This window comes from Seriola dumerili, unplaced genomic scaffold, assembly GCF_002260705.1.
Source record: "Seriola dumerili isolate Sdu_G_001 unplaced genomic scaffold, Sdu_1.0 BDQW01000052.1, whole genome shotgun sequence".
NCBI classification, from domain to species: Eukaryota; Metazoa; Chordata; class Actinopteri; order Carangiformes; family Carangidae; genus Seriola; species Seriola dumerili.
This window is the reverse complement of record NW_019174307.1, coordinates 14,449,495-14,472,503: the sequence shown is the minus strand read 5'-3', so window position 1 is coordinate 14,472,503 and position 23,009 is coordinate 14,449,495. Positions and strand designations below refer to the sequence as shown.

Genomic DNA, 23,009 nt, shown 5'->3' with positions numbered 1-23,009 from the left:
AAGCAAAAAGATTATTCTTCCAAATGAAACACCTGCATGTCTTTTTGACAACAAATCTTCCAAAAATCGAACTGAATGCATATTTATATTGTCATTTAGTCACAAAGCCTTGAAGCGTTGGCATACTAGTCACCACTCATTGTCAACCTGGAATGAAAGTCAGTATTATGAAACCGTGGCAATAAGCAACACAAATCATTTTGCCTCTGCAGAGATGGAATTGAAATAATAATTTCAGTTATTATGCAGCATACCATATAAAGCCTAAACATATATCATATGTACACATTTACAGGTTTATGAGAGCTGAAATGCAAAGTCACAATTCAGGTATTACCATAAATAATGTCATCATTTTTCAAAAAGTAGGAAAGTGACTTTTCAAAATGAAGGTCGTTGATTTAGGACCGCCTCTAAAGAGCTTCTTATTAGCTTTTTTGTGCCCCTTCTAATTCAGCCCTGCAGGGTTATTCCATTTTCTCCAGGCTTGATACGTTACATTAGAAAGAGGTGAGGTGGAGATAAGGAGATAACATTCCAAAGGTGCAACACAATACTAATACAATCTGATTATGCAGCTCATTATCTGACTATCCATCATGAAGCTTACAATTAAAAGCCTACAGTGCATGGAGATACAATGACATCATTAATCACCAAACACATGCCATGCAGTTATAGGCACACACATGCAAAAACACTTGAATAAAGACACACAAGCACATTTATAAAGGCAAATGATTCTTTCCCAGTCGTAAATCCTGTGAATGACAGTGACTGCAGATTGTTTGTTATTTTGCAGGCTAAATAATTCCACAGTAAACTATGAGGCCGTCACATTTAGTGTTATGAATTATATTGTAGTGAGTGATAAAAGCCCTGTTTTAGAGAGAAAACAGTCTTGAGTGGCTGCGTTAGTTTGAAGTAATCAGTAGCATGGTGGATGTTTATCATCCAAACAACTCTTAAACTTTTTGATCAAATGAATATTTGGCAAGAATGTAGATAAAATAACATGATGAATACAAAAGACAAATGGTGACAAAAATGAATAACTGCTCATCCCCATGTCTTGAATATTAATTAATTAATTCTGATCATGCGTCTTTGCCTTCACATCTGATGTATGAGTTGGGACGGTGTTTTGTTAATTTACCTCCTGACAGGCTGATCCTCCTCCTTACCCACCGGCTCAGGCCTCTCACCAAGTGGTGGGCTGTTGCCAAGGGTGTTGAGAAGGCTGTTGCCATGGCAGCGCTGGCGGTCGCTCTCTCGTGCGATGTCAGATGCATTTTGGATGACCAACTGGTCATAGGTTCGTAGCCCCATGTCCTCTGCCCCCTGCAGGAAACGCTGAACACTGCACTCCTCTTTCTGCTGTAGTGACAGCCTGCGATGAACCCGCTGTCTGGCCAGCCAGCCACGCACCACTGAGACATGAGGAGGACATGAAGATAAACATCAGATGTATCAGAGAGAGAGAAGAACATCTGAAAGAACATCTCAGTTGTTGGTTTGTTATTTGGGATAATTACCTCTCTGGCAGGTGATGATCTTCTTATGAAGCTGGTAGCAGCGGTCGTTGAGCTGGTCTGCCTGCCAGTATCTCAGAAATACTTTACTGCTGCCCATCTACACATACAACGGAACAAAAATGATCTGATCAAACATACACGCGTAACAAGTATTGTTACACACTACACTGGCTTCATCATCAGTTTCTAGGAGTAGCCAGCAGACCCTGTGAGGATCTTTTCTGAGTGTGCCTTGCTAGTTGAGAGCGCAGTAGCAGCGATGTATGATAATAGGTGGGTGTGGAGTGTGGGCAGGGTGTAGGTTTGCATGTTGACACTGCATTCACTTCCTGAACTCAAAGGGCATTTGGGGGTCGACAAAGGTCACTCTACACCAGGTGCACAGAACTTTGGGGGTGACATACTTCCACAGACAGACACTATTCAATCCAACACACGCTACTTGTTGGGAGTAGTGTGTGGGTCTGTGTGTAAAGCAGGGCCGCATGAAAAGGTGTCTGTGGGGCATTGTTGAGGAGTGTGTATGCATGTGTGAGGCAGGAGCTGATGTGACCTGTAGGGTCACACACTCAGACACAACAGCAGTCTGGCAGACAGGACAGAGAAAGGGGCGGAGGAATCCATGCTGCTCTGTGTGTGTGTGTGTGTGTGTGTGAGAAGAATTATGATGAGGTGGGACAGCTGGAACGAGTTGTCAAAGATTCCATGGGATCTTTCAAATACAGGGTCAGGGATTAAGTAATTTGGCAAATCTTTTGTTATTGGTGGAGGCCAAAAAAGACACAGACACAGACACAGACACAGACACACACACACACACACACACACACACACACAGACACACAGACACACACACAGACCTGCCATCCCTGGAGTTTAGACTGCTGCAGAACTGAGCGACATTTCTCCTCTGGTGACAATTTCTTCTTGTCTCCCAAAGTTGGGACCACGAGGTCTTTATATCTGAGACACACAAAGACAAACAGAGACCGTTAGAGCTGCAGAGACAAAAGTAACTCAAAGTGCAGAATTTAAAAGTTTAAACCAGACAAAGTGACACCGCCGCTTTTCAGAAACAATGGGTTCAAAGGTCAGTGGGGTCATACGGCAGACCAGCCAAACAGCATCTGTTCCTATTGGTGTTGCCTGGGGCAACCGTTGCTATGAATGGTCAGCTGGATGGAGACAGTGGTTTGTTTGTGCCTGGGATGGTGGGGGTGAAAGGGAAAGGGAGCTATGTTGATGCAGAAATCACAGACAGAAAATATCTAACTATAGATGTTTTTTTACACTGTGTGAACTCTGAGTGGATGAGTGGTGTCAGAGCGATAGAGGCTGGCTTACGAAGATAAACCTGAAGATTTGAATGCCTGGAACAGATAAGAACTTGTGCCTGGAATAAAAAGAAAACGTTCTCTCTTTCATAAGCAGTTACTCCCAAAGGACCCTAATGAGCCCCTCTCCTCATGCTTCACAAAGACTCAGCAGCCACACAGTTTTTAAGTGTGACCATAATTGTAATGAAGAAGAACAAGTGAACATAGTCAACTGTTTTTATAAAACAGTAAAAGAAAAAGAATCAAGATTAAACCTCTTGGTTTCTAATTTAAAGGTGGTAAAATTGGGTTAAAAAATTGCATAACTAGTCGCAAGTGGCACAGTGGCTGTGATGCAATCTTCTATTTGCACTAATCCACACTGGGGGTGGTGATTCTGATGTGTTTGTGTTATAAAAATTCTATCTACACTGGTTCAGTGTAGATCAACTTTGACTAGAGCATTACCACCTATGACGGACACCTGGCTGACAAATCTCTTTGTCACTGTCTACAGAGCTCCTGAACCGGATGAACATGTCACTAATAATTTATACTTGTACGAAATTAATTAATCTAAAATGATTCATTTAAACTAAGAAAGAAGGTGGAGTGACAAGCTTGGGTTAGGGTCCGGGTCCTGCTGCTTTCATGATATAGAACTGTAGTAACAGGCATAAGCAATAACAGATTTTACATCTAGTTGTTATCTTATATGCACAAGAACATGTAACTGGTTAAATACAGTAGACAAGACAACAGAGTGAGAGTAAAAAAAGGACTGCCAACCAACCAAATACACAAATCCCCCAAACGTCTTATTGGTTGCTCAGTCCATTTTGTCAGTCAGTGCTCTGTCTCTTCTGTTATGAATGAGAGGCAGAGCCGTCTGATGATGTCATACATCTGATGAGACAAATTTAACAAGCAGATGGCTGGAAGCATAAACCACCTGTACTGTCAACAGTGAGTATGAGGGTGCACGTGAATGTGGGATGTGTTTGATTTGCAGGAGTGGGGTCCGTCTGAACTCTCCCTCACCCTCTCTCTGTATGGTAATACCAGTCCTGCAGACAACACACGCTGTCCCGCTGGGCCCATAAAACACAAAGGAACTCTGTAAACCCATGACCTCCCCTATGAGGATATGAAAACCATCGATGGTCGCTGCTTTTACAAGACCCAAGGGGGCTTCATGTGGAGTCAAAGAAGTGAAATAACCCCTTTGATAAGAGTTTAAATGGAGGTCTACGGGGGCGCTAACAGAGTTCTCTGCGACCAAAGGGCCATCAGTGACCACTGTTATTGAGCGTCACTAAGGCGGTAAACGTGCGGTGGAAGGCAAATGGAATTTAAACCACTCACTTCCTCGGTGAAGCTGCTCTTATACATCTGACAAACTTTTAGTTGCCACATCATGAAAGACTATTGGATATTCACCCCAGGGGTCAGACGGAAATGATGGATATTATTCTGTAGGCAACTTTACAGCCTACAAATGTGTGTGTTTATCCATCAGAGGAAGGTGATGATGAGGACACACTTGGAACGAGCCATATAGGAAATATGACCTATATGCTTGCGAGCTGCATTTGTGACATGTTCCATGAATACAGATCCAGCTTCCTCATCCACTTTCTAACAATGTATATGTAGAACGGAGCAAAGAAACACACATGGAGGGCTGGGATTAACAGGAACAAGGTTCAAGTGGTAGTATTTGACCTTACACATTGGTAGAAAATAAACCCCTGCCACAAAACACATAGTGTATCATAAAAGACAAATAAAAGCAACAGTAAAATAGATTTCCTCATAAATCACTGTGGTTACCAGGACACTAATGTAATTCGCTTCAGGCGGCCACTATGACTTAGTGAAGTGGCCTGCATGGTTCCAGTGTGCAAGTGTGTATTTTTTTGTGTACACACTGTGTGTTTGTGTTTACCAGAATACAGCAACCTCAAGATTAATAGCTGATTTATTGGCCTGTCATTTTTTGTTAGTCAAGCGCCAGGGCCTGTTTTGAAAGAGTGACAAATGGACAGAGAAAGAGGGATAAGAAACAGAACAATATTGAGATTCTGTGTGTTTGCATGAGAGAAACAGGAACAGGAAAAAGAAAGACAAAGACTTAAATTAAAACGCTGAAAGGAAGAACAAAACTGAACATGTTGGTATAAGGAAGAAAGAATAGGGGGGAAGATGAGAGAAAAAAGGAAATGGCGGTTCAGTGGAGAGAGCATGTGAGGAAAGAATGAGAAATCAAAAGAGAAGGAGCTCTGTGAGGACAGCAGTGTAGTCCGCCCCCGCTCTGCAGCAGCTCCTTCCTCTCCCAGGCCAGGCTGTGTTCATTCATTGGCCCTGTCTGTGCTGAAACCAGTGGAGGAGAGAGAGGAAGATATGAATGGCAGTTGGGCTGGGCTGACTGGTGTCTTTGTGAGTGGCAGCCACTTAAATGAAGCATGGCCTTAATGTATAAACAGCAGAACAGGGACACGTGTCAGACAAAGGCACACACAAAAGGTCCATTTGTAGGAAGACAAAATGCAACAAACGCACATACACAGTGCACACAAACCAGTGCTGGGCAGTTAACGCATTACACATTAAAGCATGACAGTAATTTGATTACTTTTTCTGCAATAAGAAGAATTACAATTTGAAATTCTGTGATTAAATTACAGTTGCTAGTCCCAGGAACACTGTGTTACTTCAAGATTTTAAGGATTCAGCTGTTTGCCGTCTTAGGAGGAAGTAGGGACGGGAGTGTTGAGTTCGGTTTCATCCCATTCAGTCAACAGACTGGTTTGGGTCATGTTAGCTTGATGCAGGGACTGGAAGGAATACTTCCATTAACTCAGAAGCGGTCTTATGCACATGTTGTGTCAGGTTCTGCTCACAGTTTAAACCTTGCGCGTTTAGTGTGAGAATGGGGCTTCTTGCGTGCTGTGTGCAGTCACAGAGGCTAAGCTAGCTGTTGATGGTTAGCAAATGTGAAAAACATAGGCTGGCGGCTTGTTAATCAAGAATATCTCTATTTCTCAGTATATTTTCCTTTTCTTTTGTTCATGTTAAGTGCCACAAAATGACACAACTGGGAACCCGACAATAGAAGCCTTAAACACTCTCTCCCTCACCGCGATCCACAGTGCTGATCCTGATGCTGGGTCGTTTTCATTGAGCATCACTATCATCTGTTCATATTGCTGTACTGTGTTTACTGAGTCCCAAATCTTGTCTGCCAGTATTCATATATGCCCTGTCAGTCAACCACCAGATCACCAATGCAAGCAAGAGGGTGATTTAGGTCCTTCTAGTTCCAACCTGCAGAAAATTTTTTCGAAATAAGTGAGCGACCACCCAACCATCACACTTCCTGTTTGTCCACCTCTGCATCATCTCTGCTCCCTCTCCACTCCAGACACAGCTGGCAAGGAGGAATACATCAAAGAGGCACTCGTGGTGGGGTTTATGCATCCACCCACTTTACCAGCTGGAGCAGGTTTTTCTTTGTATGTAAAAATGATGGTTATCTTCGCCCATACACTGAATATTGTCCTTTGTATGATATCACTGAACTGTTGGCTTCTTTGGAGTTGTACCATTTTTAAAAAAAAATTAAAATCAACCTCTGCACTATGAGGATGGAGATGAGATCAGATTGATTAATGCTGCAACAATATTTCATGCCTTGGTGAATGAAATATTTTCTTTGCGGGGTGTCCTGATAGACGAATGGTTATGGTATGTACCAAAAATGTGCAACCCCCACAGTTTCATTCCAGTCAGGCACCTTTGTTACATGTCTGTCATGTCAAAAACAGCCTTTAAGAACCAGACGCGACGCTTCACGTTTGCTTGGGTTTAAATTCATCCAAAACCTTCTCAACCATTTATCATTGATGTGGATATGCAAGTTGTGGATATTGGAGCTGTCCAGTCAACGTGCTCTTCCACTGACAGTAAGCTCCATACATTCATGGTGTAGACAAACAGCTTTTACATATCTATGGAAATGTACAACGCAAGTCCTGGAAACCAGACTGAAATCTCAGATAAGAGTGATATTACAATCAAAATCACCTTGACCTACTGTGTGTCTGAGCAGTTCCATGAAAACAAACACACACTATTCACCTCACATGCTCTGGTTTATGCCCCTGCTCAGCAACGGTTAAGTTTCCCTTTTTTGGCGACCAGCTGGCCCCTTGTGATGCTCAGTTATCTGCTGGCCACAGCCATCGCTAACACAGAGATTATCTTACAACACATGGCTTCCTAAAAAAAAATATATGACAGTCGCTCACAGACTCACGTACTCACACATACACATGCTCAGACACACACATGCGCCTTAACAAACAGCATTCACAAACCCCTCAGCAGGAATCTTTCAATTATAGCTTGAACAATGAGAGTGTTGGCTCTACAATCTATATTGGATTCACTTCACCATTTGACATGGGCCCATTCTCCAGATTCAATTCCCTGCTCTGGTTTTCCCTCGTGAAAACCTATTATATGAGTCTCTTTCACTTTGTGTATGTTTGAGCAAAAAAAAAAAAATTGTACGTGCAGATTGTACCAACAATAAATTCTACACACTTCAATCATCTGTACAATGTGGTATACAGCATGCTGGTTAGCAGCTCTCTCTTTTCTTTGTTATGAATCTCTTTGCTGGTTGGGTTTTACTCGCGTGTCTACTACAAAATTAATGTGGGACCAGAAATCTGACCAGAAACCCTTATGTTTACCAAATAGGAATGTGAGCCATAGCTTTTGTTTTTCTTTAGCATTAAAACGCTTCTTTGCCTCTAATTTAATTTTGACTGACAATTTAGACAAGCCCAGTTACTTAAGGCAACTGTATGCAGCATTAGTAATAATAATAAATGGGATCTTGATTCAGCCTATTTTCCCTTAATAAAGAGAGATGTTTGGTCACTGGACCTGTGTGTGTGTGTGTGTGTGTGTGTGTGTGTGTGTGTGTGTGTGTGTGTGATGTGGTGATGTTTACAGCAGAGTAGTGGAAACTTTTGGGGAGGGAGGGGGGTCATGTGACCAGCTTTGTCCTCTCTTATTATCTGGCAGGAATGTTTGTGTTAATCCCTTTATCCTCAAAAAGAGAGAGAGAGAAAGAGGCTGAGATACAGATTGAGGAGGGGTGAGAGAGAGAGAGAGAGAGAGAGAGAGAGAGACTTAGAGTTAAATCCTCTCAGTATTCCACTGCTTCTCAGAATCAGAAGAACTGGGGGACAAAGTGTGAGACAAACTGTGAGGGACAGAAAGTGAGACAGAAAAATGGAGGAGTGGTGGTGTGACAGAAACATAACATTCTCTCAACATAAAAAGGAAAAAAAAAACAAAAAAAACAAAACACAAGTGATATGGAAAAACAAGCTAGTGAGGTGGAGTCAGAAGATGGGGAAAACCAGCCAGGAACACAAGTAAGAGTAAGAGTTAAGAAAAGAAGTGACAGTGGTTATAATGACTAATATTTTAGTGTGGAACACAGTGACCTTACAGACAACTGAATGGTTAATGTGTGTCGGGCTGACATGGGAAATGTGATAGTGACATTCATCAGCTGCAATGGACTCTAATACGCTGAAAACACCATTCAAGGTTAAAGTGTACTTCTAACATTGCAGGTTGCAGTGACTTGCCCATGCTAATGTGTCAGCCTGCATGTGAGTGTGTTATCATGGATATTATATGCCCTTGCATTCATTTGCAGATGCAGAGCTGTCAAGCTTTCAGCAGTCTTTGGCCTGATCTAACCTGACAGAGATCACAGTGACCTGCAGGGAGTGTAATGTATCTGAACAACTGAGATCAGTGAGACCAACAAAGAGAGGATGCAGAGCAACCTGACATCTGTAAGGCATTGAAGAAGCTGAGAGAGAAGAGCATAGGATGTGAGGTGAATGAATCAGCATACAGCGAGAGAACTTCAGAAGATGACTTATGACAGATGCAGCACTCTTTAACTATACAACATTATCTGGCACTGACCTGCTGAGGAAGCCTGGGAAGGACAGGCGGACAGGGTATCCATAACGGATCATGCGCACCATCTCAAGCACCCCAATGTACTGCAGCTGGGTAGACACATGGAAGCTGTCAAAACTGTCTGGCTGACCACTGGAGTTGGGGCGTACACACTCCACAAAGTGAGGAGTGCAAGCCTGCAGTTTACTGATGATCTCTGACAGCGAGTTCTGAAAAAAGGAAAAGGAGAGGAGGTACAGCTGGAGACATTCACTAATAATTTTACAATCACAATAACAGATATTATCAAGAGAATGAATAACATGTTCTAATTTTAGTGTTTGGGTTGGAAGAACACTGCGACTGGTCTTGTACAATAAGTACTATAGAAGGAAAGGGAAGCTATCTGACTTTTCTTTAATGTCGTAACTTGAAGTGTGAGCCACAGTGACTGGACTGAGATCACACTGTTTGTAACAAAGTGGTCTGATATTTGGGTGTTTCTTCTCTGGAGGAAAAAAAAAAACAAAACACAAAGAGCTCTTTGCTCTTTCTATTGGTGTGTGAGCGTGAGGAAGCTTTTCTTCAAGCTCTGAATTCACAGATGCCGCATCCAAGGTCACACAGACACACACATATACCCACACATCCACATACAAGTAAACACTTAAATCTTTGTTTTTGCCACGCCTCAAACTGACGTCAGTATATGCACTGCATACCCTTAGGTACAATGCTAAACACCTCACCCCTCATCTTTGAACGTCACCACCAGCATTCCCACTCCCTCCAAATGTGCGTATACACACACACGAATGCGTGTGCATGGCACACAGTGGTTGTTGTTCATTGTTCATTCATTCATGTGGAGGGCTTCACGTTTGGCTTGGTACAGCATCATTTTTCAGCCCACTCTCTCCTTCTCTGCCATTCCCTGAGGGACTCATCGACCACAAGCCCACAACTCTGATTGTGCAACACACTGGCTTCATTCAGACCAAAGGTACTTCTGTGAGCACATTTCAGTCTCCCTACGGCACCAGCAGGTACTTAGTGGATATTCAGTAAAAATAAAGACAAAGGTCAAAATAAACCAACTGGTTTTGTCTGATTGTCATCATAACATCATAACTGTCATAATAACACATTTTTCTATTGACCTTCCCTAACAGTACCACTAAGCAGATGCTTAGACAAAAACAAACACTACTGGAATCTGTTGCTCTTACCAGGAATTAATCAGGTAACAATAAGAAAGAAAGAAAAGAAAAGTTGGTTTTCCATACAGGTTGTTGAATGGTTTAATTGTTAAGTTGTAGCAATTTTTAACTAGTATGAGAGAAAAGCCCATGCAGACTGGAATGATTCTTACCCTCAGCTGGACAGCCACTGTGATGGGCCCACACCGCTCTAGTCGTTGGAGGAAGGAGCTCGAGCCTTTCTTCTTCAAGATCTGACAATGGAAGGAGATGATAGGGAGAAAAATATCAGACAGCTGTACATCTTACTTCAAGTGGCATCTGAAGAATCTGGAACACACTGTATATACAACAGAATCATCTCTTATCATCAAATTGGGCTGTGTGGCTTTGACAAGATGCTGTATAGGATTTTTGCAATCAAACTAAACAATTCCACTGAACCATTTTTGAACCATTTTTTAGATCCTGACTGTCCATACGTACTGTCCAAATGTACTGTCTCTGTACACACAACCATCTATTGCATGTCTGTCCTGTCTGAGGAGGGATCCCTCTTCCAGGAGTTTTCCCTATCTCATTCGAGGGTCTAAGGACAGAGGGTGCTGCATGCTGCACAGATCGTAAAGCCACCTGAGGCAAAATTGTGATATTTGACTATAAAAATAAAACTGGCTTGACTTATACCGTCTTATTTACAGTCTTACACAAAGTGCAGCATTGCAATATTGCCTAATGTTACTTTATAAGGTTGCTGGGACAGTTTAGAAAAGAAAGGTAAAGAATATTGTTACCAGGTGTGTGATTCTGAGTTTTTCTATTAGTGTGTCATGAGAAAAGTGTATAATCACAGTCTTATCCCGACTGTGCACATGTGCATACATGCTCGTGGATTTTCTAGCTCTTCACAGGGCCGTACAAACAAATCCAATTCTCAGAGGTTTATATATAGCACAGCGATGGGAAGTATCTTAAATTAGACTGTTGTTTTTTCCAAAAATACTATCCCTGTTTTTCCCATTGATCAGCACAGCAGTCAGTTGCCAGTTGGAACAAAACGCCTCTGACTGATTGTCACATTCTGACTGTCTGTGCTCCTTGAGGTGATCAATTCCTATATTTAATTTATCTAGTTTCAGAGTAGTGGGATCAATATTCTTTTGAGAATATTGAGAGATATGCAATACAAATCTATTGGAAAAATGATAAAAATATATTTAATGGACAGAAAATTCAAGTCTTGAGGCTCAAGTTTAGGTTGCAGTCGGATGTAACTACAGGTACAGAACAATAAAACACTGCACTCACTACACTGTGAACAGTGTACTGTACCTTGGTAAGGTCATGGTACCGCCGAGACTGTTGGGGGACAGAGCTGGCAGTGAATAGAGAGGCTGATGGCGTCCTGTGGAGCAACAAGGCAGCTTTAGGCCCCCTCAGCCCTATGCGGCCGTGAGCTGCTGGCACCAGAGAACCAGTCTGAGTCAGCTTGGACTGGAAGAGCTGCTGCAGCAACACACTCTCACTAGCTGCCGGGCACAAAGCACAAACGTAGAGAGAGGGAGGAAAACAAGAGTGAAAACAAGCAACGGCATTGGTGGAAATAAGGGGGTGGAGGAGAATAAGAAGAGGTGGGATGAAGAGATATAAAGAAAGAAAGGAGGGAAGAACAGTGAGAAGGATGTAAACAAGGAGGGGAAGAAGGATCAGAGGAGTGAGGGTGGGGAGGGCGCATAAAGTTAGGTTCCATGTAAACAATCAGTCAGGCAACAAGAGGGGGTGGACTATGCCACTCGACAACACGTGGAGCGTTCCACAACAACAATGAGCTCATTCAGAAAAGCCAAACAACATGTGTGTGAACGTGGGCGTGTGACTTCTTTCTGAAAGGCTGAGAAAGAGAGAGAGAGAGACAGAATGAGAGAGAGAGGGAGAGAGGAGGAAAGGATGACAGGTAGGCATACTAAGCAAAGAAAAACAAACATAAGTCGGACTCATTTAAGGACTTAATTACACACAGCTCTAAATAATTGTCTGTTCGTTTAAAGCAATCATCGCCACCACCTGAATATTGACTTACATAGATGCCTTTGGCCTCCTATTAGCTTTAAGGTTTAAACTCAAAGAACAAAACCACACTGTACGTGTGTCAATGTGTGTGGATGAAAGGCAGCGAGGCATCTCAGTCAGAAGGAGGGATAACAGCCAAGTGTGAGTGAAGGGCTAGCTTTGAGAAGATTAGCCTCATCATGGAAATTGTAGCAATTAGGCTGCTGGACGCAAGGCTAGTCTGGCAGTCACACAACGACTGCCTGTGTCACGCTAACCACAACACCCCACATCTGGCACCTTCTATAGACAATATACACACAGACGGTGCTGTCTGCCGCATATGGGATGAAACGTGCACACATACAAACACGACCACACTTAGACAAAGAGTGGTTTTGTGCGTTGTTAGCTTAGACAAGAGTGCATCTTTGTCATCGAGTGTGCACTGATGCCACAATGTGCTTATATGTGTGTTATTGATTGGGTACTTACATTTCATCGTAAACAAGAGATTCTGAGGAAGGAAGTCTTTGTTTCTTGTGAGTGATCCCGTGAGGTCATATGAAATCTGGTGGAAAAACAAATTATTTATGGACATTCACTTAAATTCTCAAATAGTACATTTACTCTTCTATGCAACATAAAATAGTCATCAATTGGAAATTTATATTTACCTACATCTTTGTAAAAGCACCAATCTGAGCTCCTTTCACTATAAGATGTGGAAAATCTCTATATATCTTCTAGCAGGAGGGTGTTGACCTGACACAACAGCGTTTTTTCTAAATTTCACAGACGCAACACAGAATCCCTTTTTAGTTCTCACTGTCATGATGAATGTGGCCTTCGTAAGGCAGAGTACGAATCACAAAGAAACAACCAATCAGGTGCTTGTGTTTTTGGAGCATTTGCGCTCTAAAACAGAGAAAGTAGATTAATGCAATGTAAATAAGCAGAAGTGCTTACTCTAATTCAGATAGATAAATGCTTTATCTCCAGTAAACACGATGCACAACAAAACTAATGTGAGTGCACGAGTGAAGTGCATGAGCATGAGAAAAGTTACAACAGAAAATCCCACATTGGGGATGTTTCAGATGCAGCAGTGTATTACATAAGTGTTTGCTAAAGCCACTCCCTACACTAAAACGTCCTACAGAAGGATTGAGATAAGGTAAAGCATAAATATGGTATTCAAATCTACCTATGTTATCTGTTGTAAGAGGTGTGAAAAAAGCCTTTCTGACAGCTTTTCTGTTTTAGCAAACCTTCACAGAGAATATGTAAAATAGATGAATACAGTCATAATATAGGATTTCTCTGTTTATCATTCAGAAGTACGACTCAAATGCTACCAGCCTTACCACCTCTACAAACATATATAAATGTAACACGGGCACACCTGTCCAGCGTAGTGGTTGACAGTGAAGGCTGGACCCTGGTCTTTAGGTGGGGGGTTTCCATTGCCATCCTTAGTGGTGAGAGAGAGGCCGTGAGTCGGACTGGAGTCCAGCTGGGCTGACAACCTCTTGTACAGGGTCTGCTCTGCTGGCCGCAGGCTCTGGCTCTCCTCATCTAACACACACAGCAGTCCCTGAGGCTTCTGGAGGAGGAACAAACAAATACTCATATGTTATTTATGTCAGTCATGCTCAGAACATGTCCTAGTACCACTTTTATTGATCCCCCCTTGGGCAGACTTGACCCTCTGATATCAAATAGCTTCAGTTATATTTTGTTTTAAAATTTTTTCAGGCATTTCAGCCATTAGTGATAATATAATAGTAGCCGCAATCAAACCAGGTACATTTTTGCAATTATGGTGTACGCATCTTAACCCCTAGACAAGTCGTATGCCAGTCTGATTTTTATCAGTTACATTTTTGCTGTCCCAATTTCAAATGAAATCTAAATTAGGAAAAAAGAGAAAGAGCAATTTGCTTAAACCATTTCTAACTCTGAAAAAGAGACAAAAAAGAAGAAAATCTGACACAAAAAGCAACTTTCTTAAGTGATGAAACTGTCCGTAACTTTAATTTAGTCGTGCGATTGTTAATCTTTTGTCAAAGCTCGGGGTAGGCTTGCAATTAGAATATGACACTGGACTGGACCAGTCCTAACCAGAAACAGTACCTGAAGAAAGAAATCCAGAACGGCAGACTGGGTGCAGGGGGAGTGTGCGGTCTCCATGGCAATGCCCTCCTGCAGACACTCAGCCTGCTCCTGCTTGAATAGCACCTCAGAGACGTACTGCCTCAGCCGCTCATTGGTCATGTTCACACACAGCTGGAATGCACCAAACAGACACGTACACACACACACATCAACCTGTAAGCAAACACTTCAATGCACATGGTGAAGTTCCTCAGAGACACGCTGCTGAATGTTTGTTTTTAGAGCAAACAAATGCATGAATACAATCTCAAACATAAACTGCTGTGGCACCAACAGGGAAGTCAATGGGGCATAAATTAACTGACTGACAACTCATACAACACACCTGACCCTGAAATTATGAGAACTGCTTACAGGGGCACATCCTGCATGGTGCACACAGCAATGGGCGTCCCCCTGTATGGCCTTTCTGCTACCCCCGCAATAATATGGAGCAAGTGTTCCTGCTGAGACACATGAACTCTTCCTAACCCAGCAGTCAACCAATCACAGCACAGGGAGGAGTCAATCAAATGGGTTTTGTCTAGTATGTGTGCATACTTCAGTTGTACTTCAGTTAGGTGTTCCTCTTTTCAACCCAGGATCTCATGCGTCTATCCTTTGAACTCTAATATCTTTCGCATCTAACAGGAGAAAAGTTGCTAGACCAAGAAAGACGTCCAAGCCAAGGGATAAAAACATGAAACTTGACGGTTAGGTGATAATAAGCAGCTGAAAAATAATGTCAAAATGAAAATACTCATGTTGTATTCAGTGCCCTGCAGCCCTTAGCTTCGGGGTAATGTTTACATGATTTACCCATTCACTGCAAAGACTGAATGCTTATTTGATGGACATGTGAAAATCATAAATAAACATGGCTGAGTTGCGCTTCCGAGCTGTGCTATGACCTACATGCTGTCTAACAGCCTGCTGGATTGAGAAGTGCTGATTTAGATGTGTAATTCTCTGCTGCAGACAGACTATAGCCCTGTTTCTCTTTCATCGATGTTAGTCTGCGCTTTGTTTTCAGCGTAGTCTAGTCTATTAAAGGCTCAGTCCCAGCAGGTGGTTGATTGAGTTAGCTCATTAGCAAAGTGCTGAGCAGGTACAACATACCCCTGACTAGCACAGCTCTAATTAACAAGCACTAATGACCCTGATCATGCTGCGCATGTGGAGCATGCCTGTCTACCTATGTGTCTGCACGTGTGCGGATACATGTGTGTACAAACATGTCAGGACTTGTTTGTCACTGATGTGCCACATCTACTGTAAGTGATCATCGTGTTTGTTTATCCAGAGCTTGCTCCTACCCCTCTCCTCTCTGTGGGTGGTGGGTGATTTGTGTGTTTTGACCAGGCTGATATTAATAGGCAGCTGAGCAGCAACAATGGAGAGGATGTATGAGGTAAAGAGGCAGCATCGCCGCCACCTGCCAGAGATAGTTTCTCCTTTCTTGCTCATTTTGTTCCTCTCTCTTCCCTTATGGTGCTCGCACTCTCTGTGACCTGAAGAGATAAGGTTATGCAATCCCTCACTTCGCTCTTGGATTAGAGAACATCCAGAGGTAGAGTAAGGCCACTGACATCTTAGTGCCTCACACACACGAACATCATAGTCACACACACATGCACAAAAGCAAAGACAAACAGTGGCCTAAATAAAAGCTGGGGGATGGCTGGTGGCTCCAAAGGAAGGGAACGTAAACTATGAGTAGCAGGAATAAGCACTTAGCCTCTTGAGCACTGTGAATTACACCCGAAGAGACCCCTCACATACACATGCAGTGACATATGGACTTGTCTTCCTGATCCCTGTTGGTCTTACAATAGAGGAGTCTAATAACAGTGCATACTTGATGAGCACATAGCAGATTTACAGCCCATAACATGTGAGCTGTGTAGAGCTGCACATGTTGTACTCTCTACACTATGCAATCTAATCACACACACTGACGAACTGAAAACAAGCAGTGTTGACATGCTGTTCCATGTGTGCACACATAATGTACAAATATACAAACAGGTACAGAAACATGCTCTCAGTAGGGAAAAACACAACGGACAAAAAAAATAATTAAATAAATAAAAATTATTAAAAAAATTTAAATTTAAATTCATATTCTTCATCAAGTTCAATTCCCAAATTCCAAAAATGTATTCCTGTACATTATAAAAAATGCCACTGCTTCTCCTCGCTTAATACACTAATTTAGTACAGTCGCATGTAGCTGTTGTATGATGGTATGGAAAAGGAAAAAACTACATCAACTAGTGCAGTCGCAGAAAATTGTTGAATATTGTCAAAATGAAATTCCCAACACAAAACGCAGGCACAGACACAAACACACACTGGTTTGAAGCTGCGTATTACGTCTAACATCTCGCACACAGGCAGCCATTGTTTCAGCCGTCAGTTCATCTGAGGACAGCTGAAAATCACGCCACAGTCTGCCACAGACCTCACCTCATTCATTACAATTACAGACTAAAATGTTCAGGCTAAAATAGATAACAGCCCAAAATATTTTAACAATTTGATTAAGATCTCTTTGAAATTACAATACCACATTCTATTCTGGGAGATTTTTATAGCTCAGGATGGCCTTCCAAACCAATGACATTATTCTGGGAATGTCATAAATGCACTCGGGTTAATTAGAAGAAATTATCACTAGGCTTGAAGAGAACAAGAACACAACATTGATGGGTTGTTTTGGGGGCTGGGGGTTGCTGAAATCTAAAAATAGTAAGCACTGTCCCACCTGCTCAAATCCATTTCTCTGAAATTCTTCAAACCCAAATATGTCCAAGATCCCAATTTCCAGGGCAGGATCACTGGAAGACATAAATTAAAAAAACAAAAACAAACAAACAAAAAAAACAGGATTAAAATGAGAACTTATCTGCTTGCTTTGGATCATTCTGAATTAACATGCTTGTCTGCAGTGTCTGTGTGTGTGCAATAACACTTCTGGAGGGGATGTGCCATTTGACAAATGTATTACATTCTGTGGTTCGTGCGTAAACAAGGCAAAGCACAAACACATTCCAGAAGATGTAGCCTGGGTTATCTAACAGAGTGTGATAAGACTTCCCAGCATCAACAACACCAAGGATCCTATGGCCTCCACCTGGGAGTGTGTGTGTGTGTGTGTGTGTGTGTGTGTGTGTGTGTGTGTGTGTGTGTGTGTGTGTGTGTGTGTGTGTGTGTGTGTGTGTGTGTTTGTTTATGCATGCCTTAGGGTGTTTTCACTGTAAACCACTAGAAAAATTTCTGTGGAAGCTCAGTCCGTTGATATCTATTATCACACACAACACTAATGAAGTATATCTGTCATCACACACAAGCAGTAACTCAGTCAGGGCCTGTGGGCTGACACAACTGATAATGAAACTTGACACAAGGTTTGGAGTGGGCGTTTGTAATAGTTTATATTGCATGACATGCAGGAATAGGCATCTACACTGAAATGGAAAATAATGAACAACAGCGTAGAGGTGTGGAGGACACACCCAAAATTGGTCGCACACGCACACACACACACAACTATACCCAATGCTGTCGTCCTGTCCCTGAAGGTAGTCGTTGACACTGTTGACCAGATAGCTGAAGAGGCGTCCATAGATGGCCTTGGCAAGCTGGTCTCTGTACTGCTCTGACATTTCTACTGTGTGGCGCCGAGTGATCATGTCACCTGACACAAAGAGAACATGGTAACACAATTTCTGGCACCTGACAATTCGGATGACAGCAGTTACAGTACAGTATTTATGAGGTTCATTTTAACAAAGTCCTTCTACGACTAGAACTAATTCTTGCTAAAGAAAGACCCATACATTTGCATGGCCAATAGTGCTGGCTGACTTTTTCTGATCACAAACATTATTATTTGCATCTATGTTAGCTAATTTGCAGTACAAAATATCCAAATATATATTTTTTAATTTAGACATAAATGTTGTAGTTTTCATTTGTCAACGAGAGACCACTGACCAGTTTATTTTTCAATGACAAAGTGTCTCTCTCTTTCTATATCTTATTTTTAAACTAAACTAAATATTACCTGTTGATACAGCACCTGTATCAGCCTCAAAAACTTCAACTTCAACTTCAGGTCAGACTCTAGTTCTTGCTGCTGACCATCCGAGGCTATTCGATCTTACAGATAACGAAGAATCCCAATGTGATTTCCCCCCTTTTTTGCCAATTTGGAATTTCCTATTCTCTATAAATTGTGGTCAGTAGTCACCCTATAACTGGCACAAGACACACGCCTAAGCATCATCCTGCTGTTTTGTTGAAATGTAAGTTGCTGCATCTTATTAAAAGCTCTATTTTTTTCTCTATTTCTACACTGCTGAGGTGTTTCCTGATGGCGAGGGCTGGCGAGTTGGTACCTTTGAAGAATTGAATGTCAGAGGTGAGGGCTGTGCTCAAGTCACCGGAGGACACCTGCAACATTCCAGCAACTGTGGCGAGGAGGACAAAAAAAGATAAGAGGCAGAGTAAATGGCACTGGCATGATGACAGGATGAAAAACAGCATTCAACATTAACTGAGCATCAGAAAGGTAGTGCTGATAACATCCCAGAACTCAATAGGTTCTGCACAGCTCTGACGATGATATCACGCAGACGGCACAACAAGCTGAGCTCTGCTATTGCTCATCCCTGCTTAATCGATCGGTGGATTGGGGAGCAATTAGTCATCAGTGGATTTCTGAGCAGAGACCATATACGAGCAGGAGAGGGTGACAGCAACCTCGGAAACCCTTTGCTGATATCACAAGCCATAACATCACATCTCCCTGACAACGGCTGGCTCTTTCCCGTTCAGGCGCTGATGTCATTTGTTTATCATCTCAAAAAAGGTCAGGGATCACCGGAGCACATGTAGCGGCTGCATAATGAAAGAGCCAGACAGAGGGAAAACACTGCCCCAACAGTGGGAAAGTGTGTGCATAAAAGCGCTCTTTCCTCACCAAGGTTACGTTTTGGCAGAAAATGCAGCTTACCAAACAGGTGACTTTAGCTAATGCTGGCAAGCTGCCAAGCCGAACTCCAAGGGAGAGAGACGGGGGGGAGGGGCTATGATGACGAGGTAAACAAGAAGAGATAGTGTAATGCGCCCCTCCTCCTCACCACCTCCACACTGGGTGGAAATGTGGCCCTAGTTGTGACGGGGGCACTGACCTCTCTCCAGCAGCTGCAGGTCAGAAGGGAAGGCCGTATTGGCATCTGTCAACGCAGTAAAACGTAGGTCCCCAATATGGAGCACAGCGGACAGCAGCGTAAACACTGAGTCAACCTCCTAGCAGAGAGAGAGAGAGAGAGAGAGAAAGAAAGAGAGAGAGTTGAAAAAAGAAAAAGAGAGAGAGATTGTATTAATCCCTAACTCAAAATAGTCCCCAGCAAATGCACTAGTTAACTCCTGTGTAATAACGTTTGCTAACAGCTACACTTGCCAACTGGTTTAGGAATTTATTTGATATATATTTCAACAATGAAACTCTTTGTTTCTATATAACAACAACTCATTTTCAAACATTTAGGTTTTCAGTAGCAACAAATTGCTTAGGGCTGAGGGTAACAGACAGTGAGGGGATGTCGGCAGCACTGAGAGCCTGACATAAGCATTGTTGGTTTGGTATTTCCATGGGATTTTTTGACAATAACAGAAATATAGAATAACCAGCCTTTTCCTTCTATGTACTGCAAAATACAAAATGGCAAAAAAAAAAAAAAAAAAGCATGAATACCACTTAGAAAATCCAATGCTGTTTTAATAACACCTACACCCTCCTCCTTCCATTCACACACTTCCCACTCTACCTTCCTCTCTGCCCTTGAGTAGAGGACGCTTAATGGAATACCCCATTACCCACTGCTCTGAGAGGGGGATGTTTGAGTTTGAGGGTGTGTGTGTGTGTGTGTGTGTGTGTATGTGTGACTGAATATGTCTACGTGTGCACTCTCTCTCAAGGCAGGATATTGGAGCTGATATCTGGGAGATAAACACAAGCATTAGTCTCTGTCTGACACTGTATACACAGAGAAACCCCCCCCACTTAGGGAGGAGAAGAAAGGGAACGAGGGAGAGAAAAGGAGCGATCGGGAGCGTTAATGACGATTGACCTTTGGGTCTGGACTGGGAGTCGTCCCCTGATGAGAGCTTAGACAGAGACCAATGGGTGTTCTACCACTTCCCCTCCTACTCCCCCATTCCTTCTTCGGTCCCTTGGTCGCTCACTCTTATCCAGTGAACACTAGTGCCCTCTGATAAAAAACACTATCTATCGCTCTGCTCCTCTGTCCCTTGCTTGCCTGCGTGTATTGACTGCTGCTGGATTAAAAGGTGAGATAGTGGTCACTCACTGCTGACAGATGCTGTCTGGGAATATAAGAATAGAACCTGATAATGGCCTGGGAACACAGCTGGTGGAGTACAGGACGGACTGTACCACAACTACTTGCACACTGTAAGCATTAGTCACAAATTTCATAAGGTCTTTAGATAGATAATTGAAACACATGCCGAGTCCCAATTCAGGATCTGGAATCCCAATAAACACACATATCTGTGCCAAATAAGTGTCAACAAATGATGCCTGTCTCATTTCAAATGCTTATAGCGCCTGAATTGGCAGGATACACTTTTCCACTGAGGCCTCTGCAGCTCTCAGCATCCAACAATCCATTATGAAGTGGTCAGTGTCTTAGGTATTACTGGGATGCGACTATTCTGGTCATAACATTTGAAATATTTGACTTACCACATTGTTTTAAAAGCTCATAAATTAACCATTAGTTTTGCCCTTCTTAAGGTTAGAATGTGAACAAGTTGAAGGATCGGCTGTCGCCCTTTGAAGGCCCTATTTCTGTGGACTCTGATACATTTATAGCGTCAGTTTGTCCCAGCAAAAATCTGGGGTTAAATCTCATCACTGACATCATAAGTGGCTTTTTCAAACTCTGTGATATCAATGCTTTGAATTATCCCTGTTCACAAAAACCTTTGAATAAATAGGCTCAACAGAAAGTGTATGCAGTGCCAATCAATACCTGCTTGTTGAAGCCCAGTGCTCGCAGGGCTTGCTTGACTGCTGCAAGGCGTTCTCTGCTCTGGGCGGAGGCCGTAGCTACCGGAGGGTTCTCCCCTGGAAATCTTCCACTGAGATACCTAAAGTAAAGACAGAAAACTAAATAAACATGGACCAATACTTTAGACAACCACAAAAGCAAAGTAAGCATAGAGGATATGCTGAGGTCTGGTTCTACAGTGAGTATAAAATGACAGGGATTCCATTCCATTCTAAACATGTACCCATGTGCTCAGTAGTTAATCGTGTCTTTGAACGGGAGAGACCCACATAAGGGGGTATACAATGTACATTCATGTATGCATGCATGCACAGACTCTCTCTGCGGATATCAAATATGAATGTATTATGTTAATAGGGTTTGGGCTGAACCGTATATTATGACCTCTGCAGCTTTTTAGCAGCATGTACTTCACATAATTAGTAAGGTCTCTAAAACTGATCCTTTTCGTGTCTGAACACTTAAAGCATCATTAAACTGAAGAGCTCTTGTGGGTCAGATCACCAGCTATAACTAACAGTCTCCTTTCGTCAGTGATTTTTGGAACTGGTAATATGCATATGGCACCTGACAGCCACGTACCTATGAGCCAGGACATTGTTGAGGTAAAGTGCGCTCTTCTCCTCAGGCGACAGGCCTTCAGCCATCAGATAGAAGATGCTGAAGTTGTGTTGATGAGGAGGCAGGTGGACCAGACGTGACTTCTCCAGCATGTATGTGTACACACGGGCTTAAACACCAAATGTGAATACTTTAACAACAGGAGTGTGTAAATATAATTTCAGCAGTGTTGAATATAGTTATCGGTACCTAACACAAAATCTGTGTCCACTGTTCAACAGCCAGTGCTCTCTGATCAAATTAACCGGGGTAAAATGAGGTCAGCATGGTCGGAAAAATGGAACACAAATAGAAAACGCCACAGCAGCAGACTGATGAGCTTTTACTGCCCCCTGCTGGTGTTTCACCGCTTTGCATACAATCTTACAGAAAATTATATCTGTACAGTACTGTGTCTTAGTTATACTGTGAATCTTGTGTAGTTTATGTCTACTGTACTTTCATTATAAACTTAGTGATCCAGACTGTGAAAACAACAACAACATGACAATTTGCTCAGTTATCTTTGCAAGAAATATTCTATTCATTTAGTTAATCACAAATAAAAAGGATAAAAAGATCTAAAAAAACTTTTTACTTCAGGTATAGCAAAACACAACCAGAGTATAGACATTTTCAAGAATTAAGTACAATGTTTTGACACTTATGACTTTCTACATGTGGAATAAAAATGACCTTATAGTGACTTGATAAATCGTTCTGACCCATTCACTTTTTGCACACTTTATTGTGTTGTACATTTAATTTCAAATGGTGAAAATCAAAAACTAAAATCTCTCATTTATCTAACCCTTAATTCAGTATTTTGTAGAAGTCCCTTTGGCAGCAGTTACAGCTTCGAGTCTTCTTGGGTGAGTGTCTACAAGCTTTGCACACCTGGATTTAAGCAGTTTATCCCATCCTCCCCGGCAGATCCTCTCAAGCTCCGTCAGATTGGATGGGAAGTTTCTGAACTGCCATATCCACCTTTCTCCTAAAATGTTTTATGGGGTTTAAGTCTAAGCTTTGCCTGAGCCACTCAACAAGGGC

General features: G+C 42.3%; 1 protein-coding gene across 1 annotated transcript in view; it reads right to left on the bottom strand.

Annotated features, from left to right (window-relative positions):
* myo16 (myosin XVI) overlaps window positions 1–23,009 on the bottom strand; it is a 77,278-nt gene that overhangs the window by 15,768 nt on the left and 38,501 nt on the right. Inside the window, exons 16-30 of the mRNA XM_022740925.1 lie at window positions 21,942–22,089; window positions 21,321–21,438; window positions 19,452–19,569; window positions 18,657–18,728; window positions 17,812–17,953; window positions 17,021–17,093; window positions 14,233–14,385; window positions 13,502–13,702; window positions 12,592–12,667; window positions 11,380–11,576; window positions 10,221–10,301; window positions 8,873–9,078; window positions 2,396–2,498; window positions 1,536–1,632; window positions 1,157–1,430 (exon numbers count right to left, since the gene is read on the bottom strand). Of these exons, the coding sequence (XP_022596646.1) occupies window positions 1,157–1,430; window positions 1,536–1,632; window positions 2,396–2,498; window positions 8,873–9,078; window positions 10,221–10,301; window positions 11,380–11,576; window positions 12,592–12,667; window positions 13,502–13,702; window positions 14,233–14,385; window positions 17,021–17,093; window positions 17,812–17,953; window positions 18,657–18,728; window positions 19,452–19,569; window positions 21,321–21,438; window positions 21,942–22,089 (2,059 nt within the window). The remainder of the gene's footprint in view (window positions 1–1,156; window positions 1,431–1,535; window positions 1,633–2,395; window positions 2,499–8,872; window positions 9,079–10,220; window positions 10,302–11,379; window positions 11,577–12,591; window positions 12,668–13,501; window positions 13,703–14,232; window positions 14,386–17,020; window positions 17,094–17,811; window positions 17,954–18,656; window positions 18,729–19,451; window positions 19,570–21,320; window positions 21,439–21,941; window positions 22,090–23,009) is intronic.